The sequence below is a fragment of the Nilaparvata lugens genome, chromosome X (genome assembly GCF_014356525.2).
Source record: "Nilaparvata lugens isolate BPH chromosome X, ASM1435652v1, whole genome shotgun sequence".
NCBI classification, from domain to species: domain Eukaryota; kingdom Metazoa; phylum Arthropoda; class Insecta; order Hemiptera; family Delphacidae; genus Nilaparvata; species Nilaparvata lugens.
The window spans coordinates 18,393,553-18,417,967 of record NC_052518.1 but is presented as its reverse complement, the minus strand read 5'-3'; the positions used below and the strand labels follow the sequence as shown (position 1 = coordinate 18,417,967).

At 31.7% G+C, this 24,415-nt stretch overlaps 1 protein-coding gene across 1 annotated transcript in view; it reads left to right on the top strand.

The window, feature by feature from the left end:
* LOC111045175 (rabankyrin-5) overlaps positions 1 to 24,071 on the top strand; it is a 116,314-nt gene extending 92,243 nt beyond the window's left edge. Inside the window, exons 15-21 of the mRNA XM_039442575.1 lie at positions 13,461 to 13,932; positions 15,812 to 16,006; positions 16,617 to 16,737; positions 17,625 to 17,849; positions 21,222 to 21,360; positions 22,228 to 22,326; positions 23,800 to 24,071. Of these exons, the coding sequence (XP_039298509.1) occupies positions 13,461 to 13,932; positions 15,812 to 16,006; positions 16,617 to 16,737; positions 17,625 to 17,849; positions 21,222 to 21,360; positions 22,228 to 22,326; positions 23,800 to 23,929 (1,381 nt within the window). The 3' untranslated portion in view covers positions 23,930 to 24,071. The remainder of the gene's footprint in view (positions 1 to 13,460; positions 13,933 to 15,811; positions 16,007 to 16,616; positions 16,738 to 17,624; positions 17,850 to 21,221; positions 21,361 to 22,227; positions 22,327 to 23,799) is intronic.
* The last annotated feature ends 344 nt before the right edge of the window (positions 24,072 to 24,415 follow it).

Here is a 24,415-nt window from a genome sequence, read left to right as displayed (position 1 = left end):
TAGGACAATCTATGCTCATTAACGACACATACAAAGTTATCCATTTTACTAACGTGACTGACCTTAAAATACAATCTTCGAAATTACAGACTCATATTAATAATCTGCAAGTCGCTTACATATCCTCTGACATTATTGAATCTTTGAAGAAAATTTCACTCAACCAATATTTTAAATTAGAAATGATTTCTGAAAATAAAAATAAAAAGGTAAAACGTGGACTAATGAACGGATTAGGAAACGCCATATCATGGTTGACAGGACTTATGACTGCTGACGACAAAGAACACCTCGACAAAGTTATTAAAAAAATAGAAAATAATGAACTACATCTTGTTAAAAATGAAGAACATAATTTTGAAATGAACCATGAGTTAATTAAGAAATTTAATTTCGATGTTGAGCATATTAATTCAAATAATAAAGCATTAGAAAATATTACTAACGAAACTGCCAATATTGTCGAAAATATGCAAGCTGTTGACTTAATTACTTTGACTATACAATTGTTGGATGATGAAATAAATGATGTTGTTAACTCGTTGATGTATTGCAAAGAAGGGAAACTTCATCCATCAATTTTGAGCTTTGATGATTTTCGTAGGTTAATTAATTATAAGAATTATTCATTAGCTAGTAGAGATTCCAGTATTTTATGGGAAATTAGTAATAGCACTTGTATTTTATCGAAATCTGTTATAACTTACATTATCCATTTACCGAAATTAAACGATTTATTTGAAAAATATGACCTTCTGTCTTATCCTGTTGAAATGGAATCAAATGTTCACACCATGAAATTAAAAGAAAAATCGATATCTGTGTCTCAAAACAAAAAGCTTTGGAAACTGACCAATTGTCAAAAATTCTCTTCTATTTCTTTTTGTACTTCAGGAGAAATTATACATGATAACTGTATTTTGTCTGTAGTAAATAATAAGGATTTGGATAGTTGTGTAAGAATAGAAATAATTAATGATAGACCATTTATGAATTATTTCGAAAATTGTAATTGTATTTTAGGATATAAGTTTGATCAAATTAATATCAATAATGGCACTATAAATACTCCTCATCTTTCCTTATCAATCTGGATATCAATGATAAAATGACAGATGTAAAATTACCGTTTACTTCAGTTACCACATATGCACAAAAATTAAGTCATGTACCAAATAAAATTCATACTAAACTTATCGATTTGAAAGATGTTAGTGAACTTGATGATATTGAACCTAGAGATTTTGATTTTATAAATTTTGAAGATTCTTTCGTCCTTAAGACACGCCACATTGTAATTTTTGTTTTAAGTACATTTATACTTCTTGTAATTTTGATAATCGTTTATTACAAATTTAAGAAGCCAACCAGTGTACTAAATTACCGAATTGATACACAAGTACCAATATCATCAACCCCTACCATAAGCTATATTGTACCACCTAGAAATTAGATCTAAGTTAGTAAACTTTAATTTGTAACTTCATTTTAATTTTTGTAATTTTTGAGTGTCCCAAATTTATTTTTCGGGACGAAAAAAACTTAAGGAGGGAGGAATTATGTAAACTTAAACAATTGATGTGCTGACTACTATTTTTGTCAGTACCGCTTAGTGTCGCTCTCAGCGCGCTCATTTTAGTTAGTCTACTTCAGCCACTTGATGTGTTAACATGTATTTTTTGCAAATAAAATTTCTTTTTAAAAACTGAGTTTTAATGAACGTGAACGTGTTTTATATATATAATATATATAATATATATATAACTTACTAGATTCTATTAGTATTCAACATATTAAGTGTAAAATTATGTTTTTTCTAACTTTGGCCTATGAATGCATATATATATATATATATATATATATATTATATATATATATATATATTATTTTAGTTAGAAAAAACATAATTTTACACTTAATATGTTGAATACTAATAGAATCTAGTAAGTTGTGGAGCCACTGACATGCCTCTTCTCCAGCATCATGAACTTGTGTCAGCCCTCCATGATAGGAGTGTTGTGGACACTCAGATATCAGCAGGTGATTCATTCATTGAATTTGTCCACATTGGCACAGAGGATCAGAGGTGTATCCCCATGCTGTCATCAGCTCAGCACACCTTCTTTAAAATCATTGATTATTAAAATGGATTACACTGAAAGTAGATCAGGGTAATCAACTTTCAGTAATATACAGCAGTATGCAGTGGATAATTAAAATAACATGAGTTTATATAATATATTATATATATGTTATCTGATATATATATATATATATATATATATAATTATATTTTAATTATCCACTGCATACTGCATTATATCACTGAAAGTTGATTACCCTGATCTACTTTCAGTGTAAGCCATTTTAATAATTAATGATTTGATCTTACTTATATAATTATTTTACTCTATTAATTTTCTGTTTTTTTTCTCTTGAATCTTCATATTAATTAAAACTTTTACAATATTTTCATTTTTAAATAAATCCTTAGTTGAATTAATGAAATTAACGTTTTGGTAGAGAGTTAGTGGGAAGGATACTTCGAATATTCTTTCCGGAGAATGGACATTGATATGTCCAAAGCTCCGCCAATTTATGTAGATGCATAACAATATTATCTATTTTATCTATAGTTATTACAAATTGCTTTTTTCATATCATATACTGCTCAATAACTATTTTCTTAGTTTATATTTTGTAAATTCATCTATAATTTTGCTGTATTGTAAGCTATTGTATATAAGTGTATAAGCCAGTATATATTGTAATCTACATAAATAAAGTACTCAATCAATCAATCAATCCCACGGTCCCACACCTTGAACCATTGGCGACAGAATGCACCATGTATCTATTAGCCAATTCAATGACTGTCAAGCATTTCATGCAATTACTCAGTAATTTTTATTTTGACAGAGCTATTACCTAGCAATCTTCATAAGAATGTCATTAGGCTTAATATATCAGTCTCTATCATTGTATTGTCGAAGACAATAAAAAATCCAGTTTTGCAAATCTAGAAACATCTATTGTAAAAATCCCATCCATTGAGGTAGCAACTTTGCCACTTATTCAATCTTGCAATGAAACCTTCTTCATATCATGATGAAAGTAAAAATTTCCCACTTGGACCTTTGCTAAGGCAAACTTTTTCTAAGCTTTCTTGTGGCATCTAAAATTAATTTTGAAAATTGGTTGTTGGATAATCATTGTGCACTTTGAGTTGTAATGTTGTTGACTTATGAATTAACAATGGTCAAGCCCAGTTTCTTTGGAGGAGAATCAGTATGTTGTATTAGAGCTTCCTCTGGTAACAATGACTTCCACAAATTGCATGTTGAAACTCTGTGCAATTGATATGTTTGGGACTTTAATTTTCAAAAAATTAGTAGGAATAAATTCATCCTGGATACTTTGAAAACATTCAAATAATTTCTATGTGACCTACAAGGACCAGGATTAACAATTTTTATATTCCTTCTATGAAACTATAATTCCTAGGAAAAAAATTACTGTGAATCACAGTACTATAAAACGTTTAAATGAATCTTCTGGATAGGATTTTTAAAATGTTTGGAATTAATTAATGAATCATTTTGTTTGTAAAAAGCCTTGCACTTCCACTTTCCACATTTTGCCTTCATAATAAAGTTCATGCAATGAGCACCACAATGAATATGAAGTATAATAGAGGTTATATGTTATCTTATCTCTCAGGTTATCTGTGTTATCTCTGCTTATCTATTAATACTCACTGAGAAAAAATTGAATAAACCAGGGAAATTGATATTTGCCAAGTTATCAAAGCTGGATACAATGGATATTGAAACATGCGTCAATAAAATTATGAATTCATTTTAATATGTAGAATAAGACCGTAAGTGAAATCGTAATACTGAATTAAATTGAAATTACTCCTATTTTAGGCAATGTTGTACTTACAGCTCTGCTCCTTCAAAAGCTATAATGACTAGCCTCCCTGATCACATTATCAAACATTACCAATCTCCCTGACCACATTATCAAACAATGTGATAGCCATTATGCATAATCATACAATTCATGTTTGAAATTCTTCTTCTCCTTGCCCTATTCCCATTATTTGGGGTCGGCTCTCCTAACATGCTTTCACCAGTTCACACGATCCTAAGTGATCATATTTGAAATTATTGCAATAAAAATATTACTTTTTCGAACATTCTCTTGTCAATTGTTTAAAACAACATTAAATCATACATATTACAATAATGATAATAATTTCGGATGAAACAAAACAAGGGAAATTTAGCATATATTAAATGTTGGGAAATTGAAAGTGCTGATCTTTATAATAGGATCGATTCAGGAAAAAATGTTGGTTATTTACAGTAACAGAAACATAGTATTTGACTGAAAATATCATTTTCAAAATAGATTCAATAATAGTTTTTTTTATAGTGAAGATGAGATTTAATCAAGATTAAATAATGTTCCATTAAAATATACAAGAGTAGAGAGAAAGGTAAGAGGTCTTGAAGAAAGATGTAATAAAGATATTTTCCAATATTTAATAAAGGTCATTGAAAATATAAATGAATTTATATTTATAAGTAGAGAGAGAGGTGAAAGGTCGAAGAGGGATAGAAATACCAAACTGTAACACAAATACATTTTGTGTTATGGGGCACCTGCATTTTTCTTAATTCTGATGGTCTTTAATTAAGATTTAAATATACTATTTTTAATAGTTCATCTTTCTGGTTGGATAAACCAATAAGTATAAGTTCGTCTTACTGAAGCATTTTGCATCCAATAAGAATTTTTTTTTAATTTTCTTTAAAAAAGATGTAGTCTCTCATGTTGTCAGTTTGTATTCTAGTAGATTACATAATAAACAGAACAGTCCACATTTTCATTTTGATTATCCTCGTTTGCTAGAACCAATGCATAACAATAATAGAAATTATGGATTAGAAAATGAAGAATTTAGATTGGAAATTTTGTTTTTTATCTTCCAAAGTAACAGAGGTTTTTCTGTGCTCAAGAGATGCTTTATGTTAGATTGGAATCATAGTACAGAATTAAATAGTACAGAAATAACTTACTTCCATTCAGGCAATGGTGTACTTACAGCTCTGCTCCTTCATAAGCTATGATGACTAGCCTGCCTGACATAGTGGTATATAAACCATTACCAATGTAATAGCTATTACGTATATATAAGAATATTCATACAATTCGTTTTTCAAATTAGTACAATGAAAATATTATTTTTTATTATTCTACTGTCAAATGGTTGGAACAATATTAAATCATATATATTTCAATAATGATAATAATTGTAGGTGAAACGAAACAAGGAAAATTTCGCAAATATTAAATGTTGCAATGGCTTGCATGCTGAAACTTTATGCAATTATTACTAAGTTTGGGTTATGTTTCGGGACTTGAACAACTTTCTCTGTTTTTAAAAGAATTTAGTAGGAATAAATTCATCCTGGATGCTTTAAACTGACTTCTTCTAACATTGGAATGGTTCTGTGCTTTTTTTCTGGCATACTTAGCTCTACATGTTTTGTAGCACCTGGTGAATCGACCTTTAGAACATTTTTCCCGAATGTTACTTGCTTGACATCAAGTTCTAGCTCCATGATTTGTACAAGTTCAAATCACAATAGTCTACACAATTTGGTTGAAATATCAATTACCGTATAATAAATAGAGAACTATTAAATTGTTTAAAAAGAAAGCTAAAAAACATTTTTTGATAAATGATTAAAATCAATGATCACAAGCCATGTGAAAGTTGAAACTTTTCACGATAGAATCTAAGATTAAGATTTAGAAGATTACTATTGTAACCTAAATGTATATGCCACCCTGGCAATCGAGATGTCCTGTTGCACCACACTCGAAACTATCTTCTCACGATCCTTTCAGGTGGTTATCTCTAATAGGGACACATTTCTCCTGCTTTCCACAGGGAAACACAACGGTTGAAGTTTTGGGATTTTGAACGACTCTTTCTGTCTTTAAAATTATTTAGTCGGAATAAATTCCTAACTTTAACTGAAGTTTCTTCTTCAACTGTTCATAATCAATTCAAAAACATTGAACGTAATTCATAATCAAACATTTCTCTACATTCTTCTTCACCTCCTGGGATCCCTAATCAATTAACCGTCAAAATTTAAAAATTCATTAGTTTTCGTTGTTTTTGAGTGAAATGGACTAAATTTTAGAAAAGTGAAATCATAACCCTATTTTGAACTTTTAAAATGTTATCTAAATTTGGGAGAGAAAAAGTACAACGAGTATCCTTAGTTTTTCTCTTCGGATCAGTGCTTCTTTGTGAAAATTATAAATAAAATGTAAATGCATATGCAACAGACGGTCGTCAGCTAGTCAAGGTTTCCAAGCTACACAGCATCTGGTGTTGCCCAAGAATTTGTCACTATTTGAAACATATCAATTTATGTTTGTAGGATCTGGAAATTTATTTCAGGATAAGTGGCCATAACATTTACATAACTAATACTTTGAAATTAAAATTTTATCTTGATGCCAGGCTGCTCAAGGAGGTAAAATTCTCTTCTGGTGATGAATAATTCATATATTCTTTTGGGTGTTCTCTTCTGACAAATTCGAACGGTCAGGTTTTCCTCATTCTGTTCTTGAAATGGTACTTGATTCCATTGCTATTCTTATAGCTTTTCTCACAACCAGGTGCAGGGCAGCCGAAAGGCTTCTCTTGATTTATCTCATTCAAGTTCACGTTGTTAGCGGTTTTGGTGTCATAGCGTAAGATGAAATTCGAACTGAACCCTCCCGGCGTCGTCCTCCATGAGTCATGACTGTCGTATATATCACTCACAAATTCTTCCATCATTTCCACTTGAGTCTCAGTGTTGGGGGTTGTGGTTGTGGTAGAAGAAGGTATTGTGACAGGAACAATGGCGGTAGGTTTGTTGTCTGCTCGACTCCGTGTAGAATCGCAGCACATAGCTTAGTGGCAAACTTGTCGGCTGCTGTTGCTCTTTCTGCTTGAATCGTAGTCAATATGATTCTCTTCAATATGTAGTACTGATCCACTCAAAGTTTAAAAATGATTTCGCAATTGTTAAATTTACATATATTTATAGATCCATATCTAATTATCTATTCACAAGTACTTTAGTACATTCATGAGGCAGCATTGTTGTTCTGAAAATGTATACATCTATGAGCTCTGATCTTCTTGAAAACTATAGGAAACTTGAAAAGAAAATTATTGATTAAAGGGCACATCTTGGAATCCAATCTCATTTTGTACTCATGGAGATGATTGAATTAATTAAGATTGAATGTATTGGGGTGGTTAGTCGAACCTTTAAGCCTTTGCATCAATAAATAGATTAAATAACTAGAGGCGTGATGCCGACATCAAGTTCGAGCATCAAGATTTGTGCAAGCTTAAATCACGTTAGTCTACACAAATTTGTTAAAATATCAATGATTGTTATGATAAATAGGAAACTATTTAGATTGTTTAAAAAGAAGACTAGATGACAATTTTTGATGATTTTTTAAAATTAAACACGATTGCAAACCTTGATAGTCAACACTTTCCATGATAAAATCTTGGATGTTATTAAGATTTAGAAAATTACTATTCTAACCCAAATCTATACGCCCCCCGCCCCTGGCAATCTTGATGTCATGTGGCACCACCACTCAAAACTATCTTCTATCGCTCCTTTGAGGTGGTTATCTCTAATAGGGACAGAATTGCAATATATCAGTCTCTATCATTGTATTGGCAAAGACTGTTTTGCGAATCTAGAAACATCTATTGTTAAAATCACATCCATTGAGGTAGCTTCTTTCAATCTAGCAGTGAAACTCTCATATCATGATGAAAGTAAAACTTGTCCACTTGGACCAAAGCAGAATTAACACTTTTGTTTTGTTTCATTGTTAAAACAAAGAATCACAATTACTCTTTAAATTTTTATTTGTATCCTCTGGATAGGATTTTTAGAATATTTGGAACTTCATGAATGAAGCATTTCATTTTCAAAAGGCCTTGCACTTTCACTTTTCACAGTTTGGCTTCATGATGAAGTTCATGCATATATATATATATATTATATATATATATATATTATATATATATATATATATATATATATATAATAGTAGGGAAAAGACTGCTTTCCCATCACTACCCACTAAGAAAAAAAATTAATGGAAGAGGAAAATTGAAGCAACTGTTTATTGTTGATATGTCCAAAATGATCAAAACTGGATATTGAAGCATGCTTCAATTATTAATCCATATAAATATATAGAATAAGACCGTGAATCATATCAAAATTGGGATCATAATATTGAATTGTATTGAAATGACTCCTATTCAGACGATGGTGTACTTACAGCTCTGCTCCTTCATAAGCTCTAATGACAAGCCTTCTTGACCACTTTCAAACATTACCAATGTTATGACTCCTTTTTCATTGTATATGAGAACTATAACACTTCCATGCCAACAATCTGGGATCTACTCCTTGCCAAATATTTGTTTTTTGAAAGGTTCCAGTAAATCTAGCCCCTTCGGTAAAAGACTTTTCCAAGCTTTCATTGGGGCCAGTAGCCTACCATTTTTCATTTTGTCCAGGCCTCCGATATTTCCGCTCTGGTTATATTCAAGGTCGATCCTGCTATTGGTATAAAGAAAACAAAAACCGAAAGTCCAAAAAGTAGAGTGTGTGAAACGGGGTTGACTCACCAAAAAATTCGTTTGTGTTTCTTCTCCAGATCAAGGAACTCATCCTGTGAACTTGATAGGAGTTTCTTTTCAAATTCATTCCTCTCTCTTTGTTCAATTGCTAGATTCGAGAAGCCTATATTGTTACTTTTTGAAGTCAATTTAAAAATGGCTTCTATTGATTTTCTCATCTCCCTCCTTTCCAGGCAGAGGATTAGCCACTTCCGGTCAACATTCGCCACAAACCTAATCCAAACCAACCAATCCAATCTAACTCAACACAACCTAATCCATCCTAACCTAAAAAACACATAAATTTCACATTATTCGGTAGCAGAGTCATCTACTGCCACAACATTGACATTATTTTCAGATTCATCTGAATCATAGCCACTAATTCAATCTAGCAGTGAAGCCTTCTTCATATCATGATGAAAGTAAAACTTGCCCACTTGGATCTTTCCTAATGCAAGCTTTCTCTAAGCTTACCTGTGACATCTACAATTAATTTTGAAAATCGGTAGTTGAATAATCATTGTGCACTTTAAGTTGTAATGGTGTTGACATATGAATGAACAATGGTCAAGCCCAATTTCTTTGGAGGAGAGAATCATTATGTTGTATTAGAGCTGCCTCTGGTAACAATGACTTCCACAAATTGAATGCCGAAACTCTGTGCAATTGCTATGTTTGGGACTTCCATTGACTTTTTGTTTTTACAAAAATTTATTAGGAATAAATTCATCCTGGATACTTTGACCTTTCACTTTTCACAGCTTGCCTCCAAAATACAATTCATGCAATGAGCACCACAATGTATATATAATAGAGGGGAAGAGACTGCTTATCTATTAGTACTCACTGAGAAAAAATTGAATAAACCAGAAAAATTGAAGCAAATATTTATTTGATATTTGCAAAGTTATCAAAACTGGATGCAATGGATGCAAAGCATGCTTCAATTATTAATCCATTTAGAATAAGACAGTGAATCATATGAAAATTGGTTTCGTAATACTGAATTAAATTGAACTTACTTTTATTCAGGCAATTGTGTACTTACAGCTCTTCTCCTTCATAAGCTATAATGATTATCATATAATGACCATCATATCAAACATTACCAATCTAATAGTTCAATCTATAAGAATAATTATACAATTTATATTTGCTATTCTTCTTCTCCTTGCCTTTTCTATATAATAAGAGAGAGTAAAGTTGTGTTTGTTCGCATCAAAACATGTCAAATTGTGGATTGCATACCGGAAAAACGGGAATGATTTAGATCTCCAAATTTTGCTCATACATTCTAAAAATATCAATCTCGTGCACCTCGAAGCCCAAATTTCAATTTTCCTTCTAGATTTTTCAGAATTAATGTATAAATTTCATTCATGGGACATGAAGTTTCATGTGGCATACATTGTTCATTGTTGTAAAATGTGTTTGTTTATAAGGAGTTCATAAAGTTGTTACAAGACATTCAATTTAGAGCTCAGTCGTGGTCTAGCGGTAGAGTACTCGACTTTGGAGCGAATGTTTCACGGTTCGAATCCCGGTTCCATACAATTTTCTTTGTACTTGATTTTTTCCCTTGAAACGTATTATTATAAATTATTTTTTGATGGAAGTTGTTTTCATTATGATTGAACTTAGACTTCATCAAATAATTATTTAATGTAAAATTTTGTAATCAGTACAAATGATATGGACATAGCATATGTTGTATCAATGGAATTCATAAGAAAAACATGAATAGATCACAAATCAAGATGTAAATATACTATTTCTGATAGTTCATATTTCTGGTTGTATAAACCAATAAGAATAAGTTTGTCTTAGTGAAGCATTTTGCATGCAAAAATGAGTTAAAAATATGTAGTCTCATGTTTTCAGTATGTATTATCTATTCTAGTAGATTACATATTAATCAGAACAGTATGATTATTATCGTTTATTAAAAATAATACATATCAGAAATAGAAGTTATAGATTAGAAAATGAAAGATTTGGATTGAAAATGTTGTTTTTGTATCTTCAAAAGTAACAGAGGTTTTTATGTGTTCGAGAGATGCTTAATGTCATATTGGAATCATAATACTGAATTGAATTGAAATGACTCCTTTTTAGGCAATGGTGTACTTACAGCTCTGCTCCTTCATAAGCTATAATGATTTGCCTCCATGACCTCTATATCAAACATTGCCAATGTAATAACCATTATGTATGAGAATAATCATACAATTCATATTTGAAATTTTTGAAATAATAATAGTATTATTTATTATTCTTTTGTCAAAGTTTAAAACAATATTAAATCAAATATGATACAATAATGATAATAATTATTGCAGGTGAAACAAAACAAGGAAAATTTATCAAATATTAAATGTTGGGAAATTCAAATTAGAGCTGCTTCTGGTAGGAATGACAGGCTGAAATTGTATGCAATTATTACTAAGTTTGGATTTGTTTCTGGACTTGAAAGACTTTTTCGTTTTTAAAAGAATTTAGTATGAATAAATTCATCCTGGATACTTTATACTGACTTCTTCTAACATTGGAATGGTTCTGTGCGTATTTTCTGCCTTACTTAGCTCTACATGTTTTGTAGCATCTGGTGAATCGACCTTTAGAACATTTTTCCTGGATGTTACTTGCTTGACATCAAGTTCTAGCTCCACGATTTGTACAAGCTTAAATCACGTTGGTCTACACAAATTGGTTAAAATGTCAATTCTAATAAATAGAGAACTATTTAGATTGTCTAAAATGAAACAACATTATTGGCTAAACAACATTTTTTTATTAATGATTGAAATCAATTATCACAAGCCATGTGACAGTTGAAATTTTTCACAATAAATTCGTATATTTTATTTACATTAAAAAAGATTAATATTGTAACCTAAAATGTATACGCCCCCCCCCCTCAAAACTATCTTTTCACGCACCTTCGAGGTGGTTATCTCTTATAGGGACAGATTCCTCCTGCTTTCCACAGGGAATCCCAAAGGTTGATGTTTCGGAACTTTGAACGACTTTATCTGTCTTTAAAAAAATTTAGTAGGAATAAATTAATCCTGGATACTTTAAAAACATTTTAAAAAATGTCTGTATGAACTTCATAGTATAGTATTAGAAAATTGTATTTTGCACTCCTTGCACCGACTTCTTGTTCCATTGGGATGGTTCTGTGCACATTTTCTGCCATAATTAGCTCTACATGTTTTGTAGCACCTGGTGCATAGATCTTTTTCCAGAATGTTACTTGCTTGACATCAAAGTCTAGCTTCACGGTTTGTGCACGTTAAAATGTCAATTGTAATAAATATAGAACTATTTAGATTGTTTGAAAAGAAGGCTAAACAACATTTTTTGATAAATGATCAAAATCAATGATCACAAGGCATCTGAAAGTTGAAACTTTTCTCGCTATAATCTTAGATTTTATTTAGAATAAAAATATCACTATTGTAAACTAAATGTATATGCCCCCCCTGGCAATTGAGATGCCCTGTTGTACCACACTCAAAACTATCTTCTCACGCTTCTTTGTGGTGGTTATCTGTAATAGGGACAGATTTCTCCTGGTTTGCACAGGGAATCCCACTCTCACAACCCACACCATGTATCATTGGTGACAGAATGCACCATGAATCTATTAGCCAATTCAATGACTGTCATGCATTTCATGCACTTACTCAGTAAGTTTTTATTTTGAATTTTGACAGAGCTATCACCTAGCAATCTTCATAAGAATTGCATTGGGCTTAATATATCAGTTTCTATCATTGTATTGTATTTATATTGTGCAATAAAAAATCCTTTTTTGCGAATCTAGAAACTCACTTAGATGCACACCATCCTCACTCAACAATCTTGAGATCTCATTGCAAAATGACCTGGTTAGCACATTCTCGATTCTTCTTGCTTGGTCCCATTATCTTAAAAATCTTCATCTTTTATGGGAGAAACTATCAACATTGTATAGAGCTAAGTGAGTAGGCCTATTCAAAGTTTGTGTATTTGTAGTTTGAACTAAAATTGATTGGAGTGGAGAAATGTAACTTATCTTTTGGAACTATTTATATAAAAAATAGAAACCGGCAGTTTTGAGCTGAGTCTGCTTACGCTTTCCCAATCATTTATGTGATTTGTGTATCTTCAATGCAAATAAATAATGGTGAACGTAATATTTTCGGGCTCAAAATTTATGTCGTTTCATTCTATATTCTGTGAATCCGAAGTTTTTTTCTATCTTATTTTGAAAGTTTTATTATCAACCTATCTGAATTTGAAATATTTTGATTTGTAATTTTAAGATTAATGATTTGTTGTAGAAATGGACATAACCAACGTAATATTTGGACAATTCAAGACAAAATTAAGAAATAGAAGAAGTATAGTAGGGCAATCGCCTGTTATTCTTTTCCTGACTATTTTTCATTTTGTTCATCATGCTGACATTTGGTGTGTGGCAGCCCAAGTTGATTGCACTTTTAGCGTTATCAAGGGTACAACGCGACGAGCTTGTGTACACCACTATTGTATTGTTTCCGCTAAACTTGAATAAATATTGTGATGGGTGGCAACTATGCTACCGTAGCATATGTCCACTTTTATTTCACATTTTTTATCTTTCTTTGTTATTTTGTATTATGTTTGTTTGTGAAATAAATGAATTGATTGATTGAAAATAAAAAATAAATAAATGTGTTGTGATTTGCAGACACGGCGTGGACACGGACTGCTGGGGCGAGGGACCCGACGGCTGTATGCAGACGCTGCTGCACCGCGCTATCGATGAGAACAAACAGTCAGTCGCCCGCTTTCTCATCCAATCAGGCTGTGACGTCGACAGTCCGCGTCGCCCTGGCGCAGGGGGTCGTGGCGGGGACGAGGCCCGCGATCAACAGAGCCCCCTGCATCTCTGCTGTCAGTGGGGACTCAACGAGGTCGTCCAAACCCTCGTCGAACATGGAGCCAACATTAATTCCAAGGATGCCGATGGCAAGACTCCGTTACATGTAGCCATTCAGAATCAACATATTTCCATCTTCACCTTGCTACTATGTCATCCTAGGATCGATCTTTCGATTAGAGATAAGAGCGGCCTGACTCCGTTCGCTACTGCTTTAACCTGCCATGACACCAGGGCTGCCAAAGCTATTCTCGATAAGCTCCCTACTGCTGCTGAGCAGGTTCGTTATAAAATATATATTTATTTATTCATTCATAGACAATAGTTATAATACAATCAAGGTATAAACAACATTCGCCCAAAACTGCTTTCCACCTTAATTTAAAATAAACAGTCCAGAGGTTATGTAGAGTTCATGATTTGATTTACATACAATTTCAAGTCCAAAAAATGTATCAACTACAACTTTGAATTTATCTGAATAATTTACTTCCAAACACAAAACCAAACAATAAACTCATCTCACAATTTTCTATTGAATTTTCACTTGAAACCAAGATAAAAATAATGTTTGCCCTTTTTTTATTAAAAGATTTTAAATTTTTATATAAAAAAAATAAAGTTTCTTCAAAGTATGGACTTTGTTAATAGTTTGTAATTGATTTAATTCATTTAAAAAGTATTTTCAATTCTAATAATCTGTGTTTTTGTTTTAGATTGTAAATTGTAGTGTGTAATAATCCAAAAATGTGAAATTTTACAGTTTCTTCAAAGTATGGACTTTTTAATAGTTTGTAATTTATTTAAAAAGTATTTTTTAATTTAATAATCTGTGTTTTTACTTGTATTGGGTTGTAAATTTTAGTGTGAAATCAAAATTATGAAAGTGACACATTTGGGCTGTTGTATAAATTAGGATTGGAACTGTATTGGGCTTAAGTCTGTAGTACTTATCTGGAAGTTGTTTCATTTCAAATGATTAAATATTAATTGTAATTTCCAATGTACTTTTTATTTTTTAACTGCTATATTTATATGCTTTATAATGGGGTTAAATCCATGGTGCCCTCAGATGTGTATTTTTTTTTAATAAATAAATATTGCTTATGTAGAATTTGTTTCTTATTGACATATAATTATATTATGGGCCGGTTTCCGAGCTCGGGATTTAGCTAAGTTCTAGACTTTAAACAGCTGGAGTCAGAAAATTAGCTTTCCAAAACGGGTCGTAGTCGCAGTTTTTATTTTCTCATTTCTATAATTGGAAACGTTTTTCCTTGACAAAATTAAACATTTTTTAATAATTCAATATAGCTGAAACTTTACACTATTTCATTTTGTGTTTAATTTTCTAGTTTTTTGAAATTTAATTCAAACGTGACTTTGACAATGACTATACGACTACGCCCCGTTTCTGAAAGCCAATTTTCTTACTCCAGCTGTTTAAAGTCTAGAACTTAGCCTAATCCCGAGCTCGGAAACCGGCCCTATATGTTCTCTGCGTAACAGAGCAGAATTTTATTGGAAAGCAGGCCTTTAGTTGCCACAAATAAACATATCTAGAAATAAAAAAAAAATGGGAAATCAATAAAGAATATTATTTGTTTTGCAATACCACCCAAGGTTAGTTTATATATTACTTATCACACAGAAATGACTGGAGTATGAAACAATATTCATTTGAAAGTACGTATTCACAATTTGCTTTTAATATTATTGCTCTTGACCAGTCATTATAAACTTCTGTTTTGCGCTTATCGAGCATTAACAAATGTCTTTAAGTGAAGGAGTCTTATTTTTGTGATAACAAGAATTCTATAATGTTCTGATTTCTTATAAATTTTGGAGTTACAAATGTTCCAAAATATGCTTAGTTATTGATGAATCACAAAGCAATTCATTCAAATTCTACGTTCAAATTTATCATTTTCTTTAGCAAGTCTTTACATGAACTTGTTTGATTTTTGTGAGGAAAATGAATCGCCATCGAATGCGATTGTCGATGTTCAATAAAATATTGAACAAAATTTGTGTTCCTCAAAACTTCTTTTCTTACAGAATTCTGTTAATGATCACATATTTTATTGTCAAATTCTGAATGTAGTTGTTGTAAACTTGCTGTGTATTTCTGATTGATACTTGTATTGTGTCTGCTGCAGTATGACAATAAAGGACGCAATTTCCTGCATACGGCAGTCCAGAAGAATGATGTGGAGACTGTACTGTTCCTGCTCTCTATTCAAGTCGATGTCAATTCAAGAGTTCAAGACTCCAATCAAACGCCCACCCTCCACTTGGCTGCTGCCACAGCTAATGAAATGCTAGTCAGAAATCTACTACTAGCAGGTGCTAAGGTATATTTACTCTCACGGTTTTCGATCAGTATTTTTGTCAAAATATCGTTTGCCAATATTTCCATTCAACTTACAACTTACATTGCAGTCTTTTCTATCCGACGTTTTCACTTTATTTCAAAATATCGTTTTCCAATATTTTCATTCCCATTATCAACTTACCTTGCATTCTCATTCGCTAGAAGGCTCACTAATCGTAAGAAATTCCCTTCTAGCTGGTACTAAGGTTTATATACGGTTTCACTGGTTTCGATCAGACTTTCGTACTATTTTGTTAAAGTAACATTGGTCAATATTTTCATACTCATAATCAATTATTACACTATAATTTATTATATATTACACTAATATTACTTATATCACTTAACTAAATTCGGTAGGGATGAATTCAACATTGGAGTAAAGGCCAAGTTACTGAAAAAATAAGAGTAAGACCACGTTAATTTATGCTATTTCATGTGTATGTAATTATAATAGTTCGTAATACTTAATTATCAAGTAGTGCCTTTTTGAAATGTTTTATTAATACACAACTTCAATTTATGCTTTTTCATGTGAATGTAATTACAATAGTTTATAATACTTAATCAATTGATGATTAACATTTCAGCCAAACGATCGAGATGTTTGTCGAAGAACAGCTTTACACGTGGCGGCTGAAGCGGGGCACACCGAAGTAGTTATTGCTCTCATGCAGAACTCTGTTGACTTTGATGCTGTAGATGTTGAAGGTATGCATCTTCTACTATATCTATAGAATAAAACTACCACAAAATAAAGCAATATAGATGTAGAATAAAACAATTACTAAATCTATAAAAAACTACTGTTTCTCGAGAATTCTTGATATTCACGATTGAAAATAATTACAATTTATACATATTTAACATTTATTTAAAAGCTATATTATAATTGTTATATCTCTTTTCTGTTTAGGGCTACTTGTAATATAAATAGAAATACAAGTCACAGTATCATTTTTGAATTATTTTATCACAAAATGTTTCGGATATTCATGCCATTCAAAAAGGGTACTGAGATTTGTATTTATGTTTATTATTGTTATACTATAATTATTTTACAAAAAACCAAATTAAATGTTATCACAGATGGAATTAAATAGAGAATGCATTCATTCAAATGCTAATTAATATATAATTATTATTTAACGAAAATCCTAAATAAATGCTGTTAATCACCCCGAAGACTTCTGCAGAAGCTGCAGCATTTATTTAGGATTTTCGTTAAATAATAATTATAAAATTTATAATTATTATCAACTACTCTGCAGACTTCTGTAACTGGAAATGTTGACTACAGGGAAAACAGCTTGAAGAAATTTCTATGGGAGGTACTATTCAAAAAATACAAAGTTCTAGCTGTTACAACTGTTGTAAATAGTTGAGCAATTAATTTGGATTTTCGTTCAATGATATACTTCTGTTATATTATAATAACTGGAGCATTGTATTCTTAATTGAATGTTTGCCCATTAAAGTATTTTTTGATCAGATGAGTTTCAGTTGATGAGTAAAATATCTCCCGTAATAATCAAGGTACTGTGATATTCTATTATACTTCTGTTTCAAATGATAGTATCAATTGCTAATGTTTTCAGGAGATAATGCTCTACATATAGCAGCTAGGGAAGGGCACTACGCTGTGGCTAAAGCCTTACTCACTGAATCCGAGCTCAATGCCGAAGCTCTGAATCTGAAAGGTCGAAATCCACTGCACGTTTTGGCCAGATACGCTCGCGAAAATGCTGCCACTATTTGTGAACTGTTCTTGGAAACTATGCCAAAGTACCCACTAGATAAGCCGGACTTGGAGGGAAATACAGGTAAAAATCGACTTCAAATTGATTTATTTATTTATTCTTAAATAAATCTAGAAGTGCAACAGGCATAACAGCCCAAACGCACTCATGAATACAGGAAATACATAATTAAAAATTATTACAAAGAAAAAAATTATATATACTAGAAAAGTAATAAAATGTAAGAAAGAATGATAAAATGGTACATGTAAAAAACAAGAAAAAAATACTATAGCTACTTGGAGAAAGAAAAGATTAATATTAATGTTAATGGTAATTGATGAAACTAGATTTTGATTATTCAATAAGATCAATTATAACCACATAAGATAACAAAATATAACCCAAGTATTACATATGGTTAATTCTAAGAGAAGTGATGAAAGAACTATAGAAAACAAGGGAGCAAAAGGGAAGTGGAAAAATATTAGAAGTTAGTGGAAAAAGGGTGACCATGGAGAGAACAAAGAAAAGGCCATTGTGAACCAGAGTAAATTAAGAGCAACAAGTCAATATTACTCCTCAATTGAAGAGTGGTGACATTTTTCTCTTGAAGCTACATTTAGACGAGAGATCCACCTGATTATCACAGAAGAGGAATGAATACACGAGGAATACGATTCATTGTTGAGTAATAATGACCAACTGTGTTACATCTACAGATTGAAAACTCATGCCGATTACGATTATTGAAGACAGGAACCCTATAATTCAACCTTGCCAACAGATTAGGACTGCTTACGGAAACGTTCAGAAGACCATAGAGGAATTTGTATATTATGTCGTTTATTTTACCAAAAGAATGATTGGAATTCAAGTAATGAAATATATCAACGTTTTGTGCGACGCTCTGAATTCGTATACTGTCACTTTTTAATAATTATTTCGAATATAAAGTAATAATATCCCAGCAGTTGGTTGAACTGCAATTTCTATGAAATCGTTCATCTTATTCTGTCGATACTTCATTTTTACAGTCGCTATTAAACATTAAAAGGGTTTCATGTATATATATATATTTTTTTTAATAAAGTTTATCTCCATGATTAACAATATATACCTTCAATGTCGTTTCTCGTTCAGTTTTACAGTTATCATCAAATTATGTCACTAAAATATTTTTTATTGTTCAAGATTTTCTGTAGTAATGTTACCTCTTTATAACTATCGCTTTGCGTTTTTCATCAAAACGAATTATTTTGTTTTTTTTTTAATTTAAAATTCAAATTTCATTATTACGAGTGCTCAATCTCATATCGGAAATTTCAGAATAGATTTATTCTTTAGAATTCTGGCATCACTTCATAAAGCATGTACTTATTTTGATGGGGGTGATGCCCACATGAGCTACAGACTTGTGTATGGGTAATGAGACTTATGAAGATGAGAGATGAGTGAACCTACAGCTTTAGGTGGGTACCGAACCTTCGGAAAGCGCTTTTTTTATTGTTCCTGGTTTCTAGGACTATTAAATCTAGTGGAACATTAAATATATTTTGATAAGTTTAATAGTAAATTAGATTTAATAAATATCGTAGAAAACGGGCTAAGACTCATAAATCATATTTAGAGGAGGCTATACAAGTGGTCACCCTTCCAAAGGGAGTAGCAGGCACATGAATCTTAACTTTTCGATGTCTTATAAGCGCAACCAGAAACAACCGCTCTTTTGATCGTTATTACTTTCCTTGCCCTACTACCATAGGTAAGGAAAGTATTGCTTTCCAAAAAAAATTAAGGTACCCCAATTTCAAGTTTTCTATACGTTTCAAGGTCCCCTGAGTCCAAAAACATGATTTTTGGGTATTGGTCTGTGTGTGTGTATGTGTGTTTGTGAACACGATAACTCCATTCCTAATTAACCGATTGACTTGAAATTTTAAACTTAAGGTTCTTATACCATGAGGACCCGACAATAAGAAATTCAATAAAATTCAATTCAAGATGGCGGATAATTACTAAAAAACCATGTTTTTCTCGAAAATGGCTCTAACGATTTTCTTCAAATTTATACCATGGATAGCTATTCATAAGCCCTATCAACTGGCATAAGTCTCATTTCAGGGAAAATTTCAGGAGCTCCGTAATATTCTTGAGAAAAATGGCGGATAATGACTAAAAAACCATGTTTTTCACGGTTTTCTCGAAAACGGCTCCAACGATTTTCTTCAAATTTATACCATGGATATACTTATAAGCCCTATCAACTGGCATGAGTCTCATTTCTGGGAAAATTTCAGGAGCTCCGTGATATTCTTGAGAAAAATGGCGGATAATGACTAAAAAGCCATGTTTTTCACGGTTTTCTCGAAAACGGCTCTAACGATTTTCTTCAAATTTATACCATGGATAGCTATTTATAAGCCCTATCAACTGACATGAGTCTCATTTCTGAGAAAATTGCAGGAGCTCCGTAATATTCTTGAGAAAAATGACAGTTACTAAAAAAACATGTTTTTCACGATTTTCTCAAAAACGGCTCTAACGATTTTTTTCAAATCCATACCCTATATAGCTATTTATTAGCTCTATTAACTGACATGAGTCTTTTTCCCGGGGTACTAATGGGGGGTCCACCCAATCCTTGAGAAATGGACTTTGTAACCTCCTTCTGGTGCATGAGGTAGGTAGGTACACGGTTTTTACTTTTTCTTCTTCCATATACCGTGGGTAGGTAGAGCAGTTTATAAAAAGAACACAGTCATAGTCAAGATATTTCATCTGTAGAACAGCTGTTTTGACGAATTTCAAAAAAATCATCGAATTTCACAATTTACATAAAGGAAAAAGTACTCTGAAAACAATTGTATATACACACAGTCATATACAGTAGTCTGATCGTAGTTGCAAATATGTTGCCGTCAATCGTCATTATGTTATTCCCCTAAATTATTCTCTTTTGATAATGAGGCTTATAGTTCAATGAGCAAGGAAAGTTATGTGAGTGTACCACACCAGATTTTATTTATTTATTTATACATTGATAGATACAATATCATTCTCAACTATGAATGATTGGGAAAGGAGCAACAGCCTTGAAGCCCAAAACTGTTCCTTTCCCAAATTTGGATATAAATTGTTTAAAAATAGGTTATTTTTATGCACTTCATAAGTTTTGTCCAATTTTTATTGTGAGATTAACTTCAAACTATCAGCATTGGTTAAATGGCAAATATTAATGCTATTTATGTGCAATGTTATTAGTCTAGAGTAAATCTAACTATAGGAAGCATAATTATAATCATGAATGCCAGTTTTCTAGGCGTTGACAGCTATTTCTTCAATAATGCAGAATAGACACTCCTTTGAAAATTAAAAAAAGGTTTTGCTCATGTTTTAACAGTTATTATGTTTTACAAATCGATGTATTTGATCTGAGAAAATGTTACTTTTCAGCTCTGATGTTGGCTTACATGAAAGGAAACGGAAATCTGTGTAGATCTCTTGTCAAAGCCGGAGCCTGCGTTGGCACAATGAACAAAAATGGAATAACAATATTCAACTATCAAGTTGCCACAAAAACACTTCTTTACAAGTAAGAACTGTATTATTATTTTTTATACCTTCAATTTTAGTGATTCTTATTAACATTCATTTTCTTTTGTATATCCGTTTTTAAAATTTGGTCTTGTAACTTCTATCATTTTATTTATATTAAGTTATAATGTGTAATGAATAGTGCTGTCATTCTATATCTTGCAATGTCATTCTATGAATAGAACTGTCATTCTATATCGTGCAATGCCATTCTATGAATAGTACTGTTATTTTATATCTTGCACCATGCTATACGTTTAGCAGGTTTGTTAATGTATTTTCTCATTTAATTATGAACGTCATATAAATACTTGGCTTTTATACTTATCCACCGTTGAATATATAAGAAGTTGAATTTATAATGCATATTTAAAAATGGTGAAAATTAAAATGAACGTGAGTATAATACATGAAACCAATAAGATTATCATAAACGAGACACAACCGTTGGTTGTTTGAACAAAATCCAAATTATATCGGAAGGTAATTTCATAACTTTTCACATATTCTGTTAAGTAAGAATCGTTTAAAGATTTTCTGAAATTCATTGATCAAATTTCGTATTTTATTATTAATTTCTATTGTCCTTCTTTGTGCAATTAATGATAGGATAACATAATGATTGGGAGTCATCATAATCTTGTTGAACAATAATTCTACTCATTTCTAATTGCGTCGTCTTCCTTTTGTCTTGACAATCTAATTATTATAGAAATTCAAGAAGAATTATGGCCCTTTGAGTAGTTTATTCAAGTCAGGGAAAAGAAAAGCATTGTATTTAGTCTGTTCCTCTGTTTTCGACTCTGTTTGGTTGTTTGTTGAAGTCGATTGATTTGATGAATGATTGAATAATCTTATTTTTCAGTTTGTTGGATCATCTGTCTAACGAGCCACCATGGGCGGAAGGCGACATTTGTTTGGAGTGTGGAACAAAGTTTGGAATCACAATGAGAAAGCATCATTGGTAATAATTATTGGAAATTTACTTAATGATTGATGAAATTTCCCTTTTTTGGTGTTTCAGTCAGTAGAATATTTAAATGTAGATTGCAATAGATAAATTTTCACCAAACAGTATGAGTCCTTCTTACATTCTTAAACTTTATGATTGTAAACTAGCTCTTTGAATCAATTAACTATAATACTTCCTTATCTACTGAATAAAATCTCTCTGTATTAGTGTTTTAGTCAGTCGAATATTTATAGATAAATTGCTACATACAAATTATTTTTTCGTCGAGAAATAGAAGTGCATTATCAATTCTTAAACTTTGAGGCTCGTAATGCATTAGGCCCCAGTGTCCGAGCTAGTCACGGGGCATTCTTATTGCTCTCATTACACTATGGTCATCAGCTTGTCCACCAGATTTTGGCAGCCGGCTGGTGTCCCACTCGGGTCGCCAGCCCGACCACCATTAAGAATAAGAATAAGAATTGTTTTATTCCTTCCTTCAGTGCTTCAGTGCATACAAACAATGCTGTCGGAAATGTCAACGTAATAATAATACATAACCTCAGGTTTTAAATCTTACAATAATGAGATGTACACAATACAATAATTGTACAAGGAGTCATTAAATAGAATATACGTAGTAATCTTGTTCACTACTGAACTAACAAAACTGAAACAGAAAATATCGAGAATATACGAATTCTACATTATTCACCGTTGTAATTGAAATAGTCGTTCACTGGTAGTTGGAAGAAATCTGAAAGTGAGTATAATGTGTTATTTAATAGAAGGTGCTCTATGTTTTGCATATAGCTTGTAATTGGCAAGTTCCTGGCTAGTATGGATAATTTATTGAATAATTTCAATGATACATGATTTGGGCTATCCTATTTCGACCCTGCATCAAATGAAACTTGTCCTAAGGGCCATTTAGCGTTACTTTGGTACAAACTGCATGCCATTTTGTGCAGTGTACTGCTTACAGTGACGTATTATTTTTTTATTGCGGATGATGCCCACATGAGTATTTTTCTTGTGCGTGGATAATGGGAATGGGAAGTGCGTGGGTGAATTATGAGATGATCAAATGTCCATGCCTGTTCGATGGACTTGGGCGGGATTCGAACTCGCTACCAGGTAGCACTAGCAGACTGAAGGGTGCAACGCCTTAGTCAACTCGGCTATCTGACTGTCATTAGTCAATATAATCAATATAATACTGTATAGGTACATTTAAATCAATGATCTTGCTTTGTTTATATTGTTCACCTTACACGTGGATGGATAGTATTGTAAGGGGATCACAAATAATTTTCATTGTGTACTTAATTTACTTTTGTAATTTTGTACAAAAACGACCGGTTCGCCATTTTGTTCTGGCATACACATACTGAGTGATTGAGGTAAACTGTGGTGATTTAAATGTTTAAACTAATTATTTTGCTTTGGAATAATAACATTCGTTTTAATTTATTTATTTTACAGCCGCCATTGTGGAAGATTACTTTGCAGTAGCTGTTCAAGTTTTGAAATGCCCATACTGAAATTCAACCTGAATAAACCTGTTCGTGTCTGTGGTGTGTGTCTCGATGTCCTTCAATTCAGATGTGCCTAAAAAGTATATTATGAAAGGCCTGTCAGTACAGCTGTGGTTATCTACTAAATTTTGTATAATATTTCATTATATATACATGTTCTATTAAAATATTTGATATTTTATTGCCTATTATAAGAATATTAAAAGAATTTATATATTATAAAATTGAACGTTATTTTAAGTCCTATTCAAAATGTTTGAGTTTGTGAATTACAAAACTCCGCTACCAACTTTATATTCTAGCACTTGTTGTCCTAGTTGCGAGAGACGTCATTTTGAGTTGCTGTACATAAAATGTACAATATTGTTCATTCGAGCAATCTCACAGATGATAACCTGAACATCTTTTATTCCTGTGTAACCCATCATTATTAAGTTGCATAGGAATAATTATTATAGGCATGTATAATTTTAGATGAATTGAGGATATTGAAACCGTCAATTTTTTTCAACATTTTTATTTCACATAGTCCATTGCCCCTTGTCTTCTTTTACCTGGGTTTG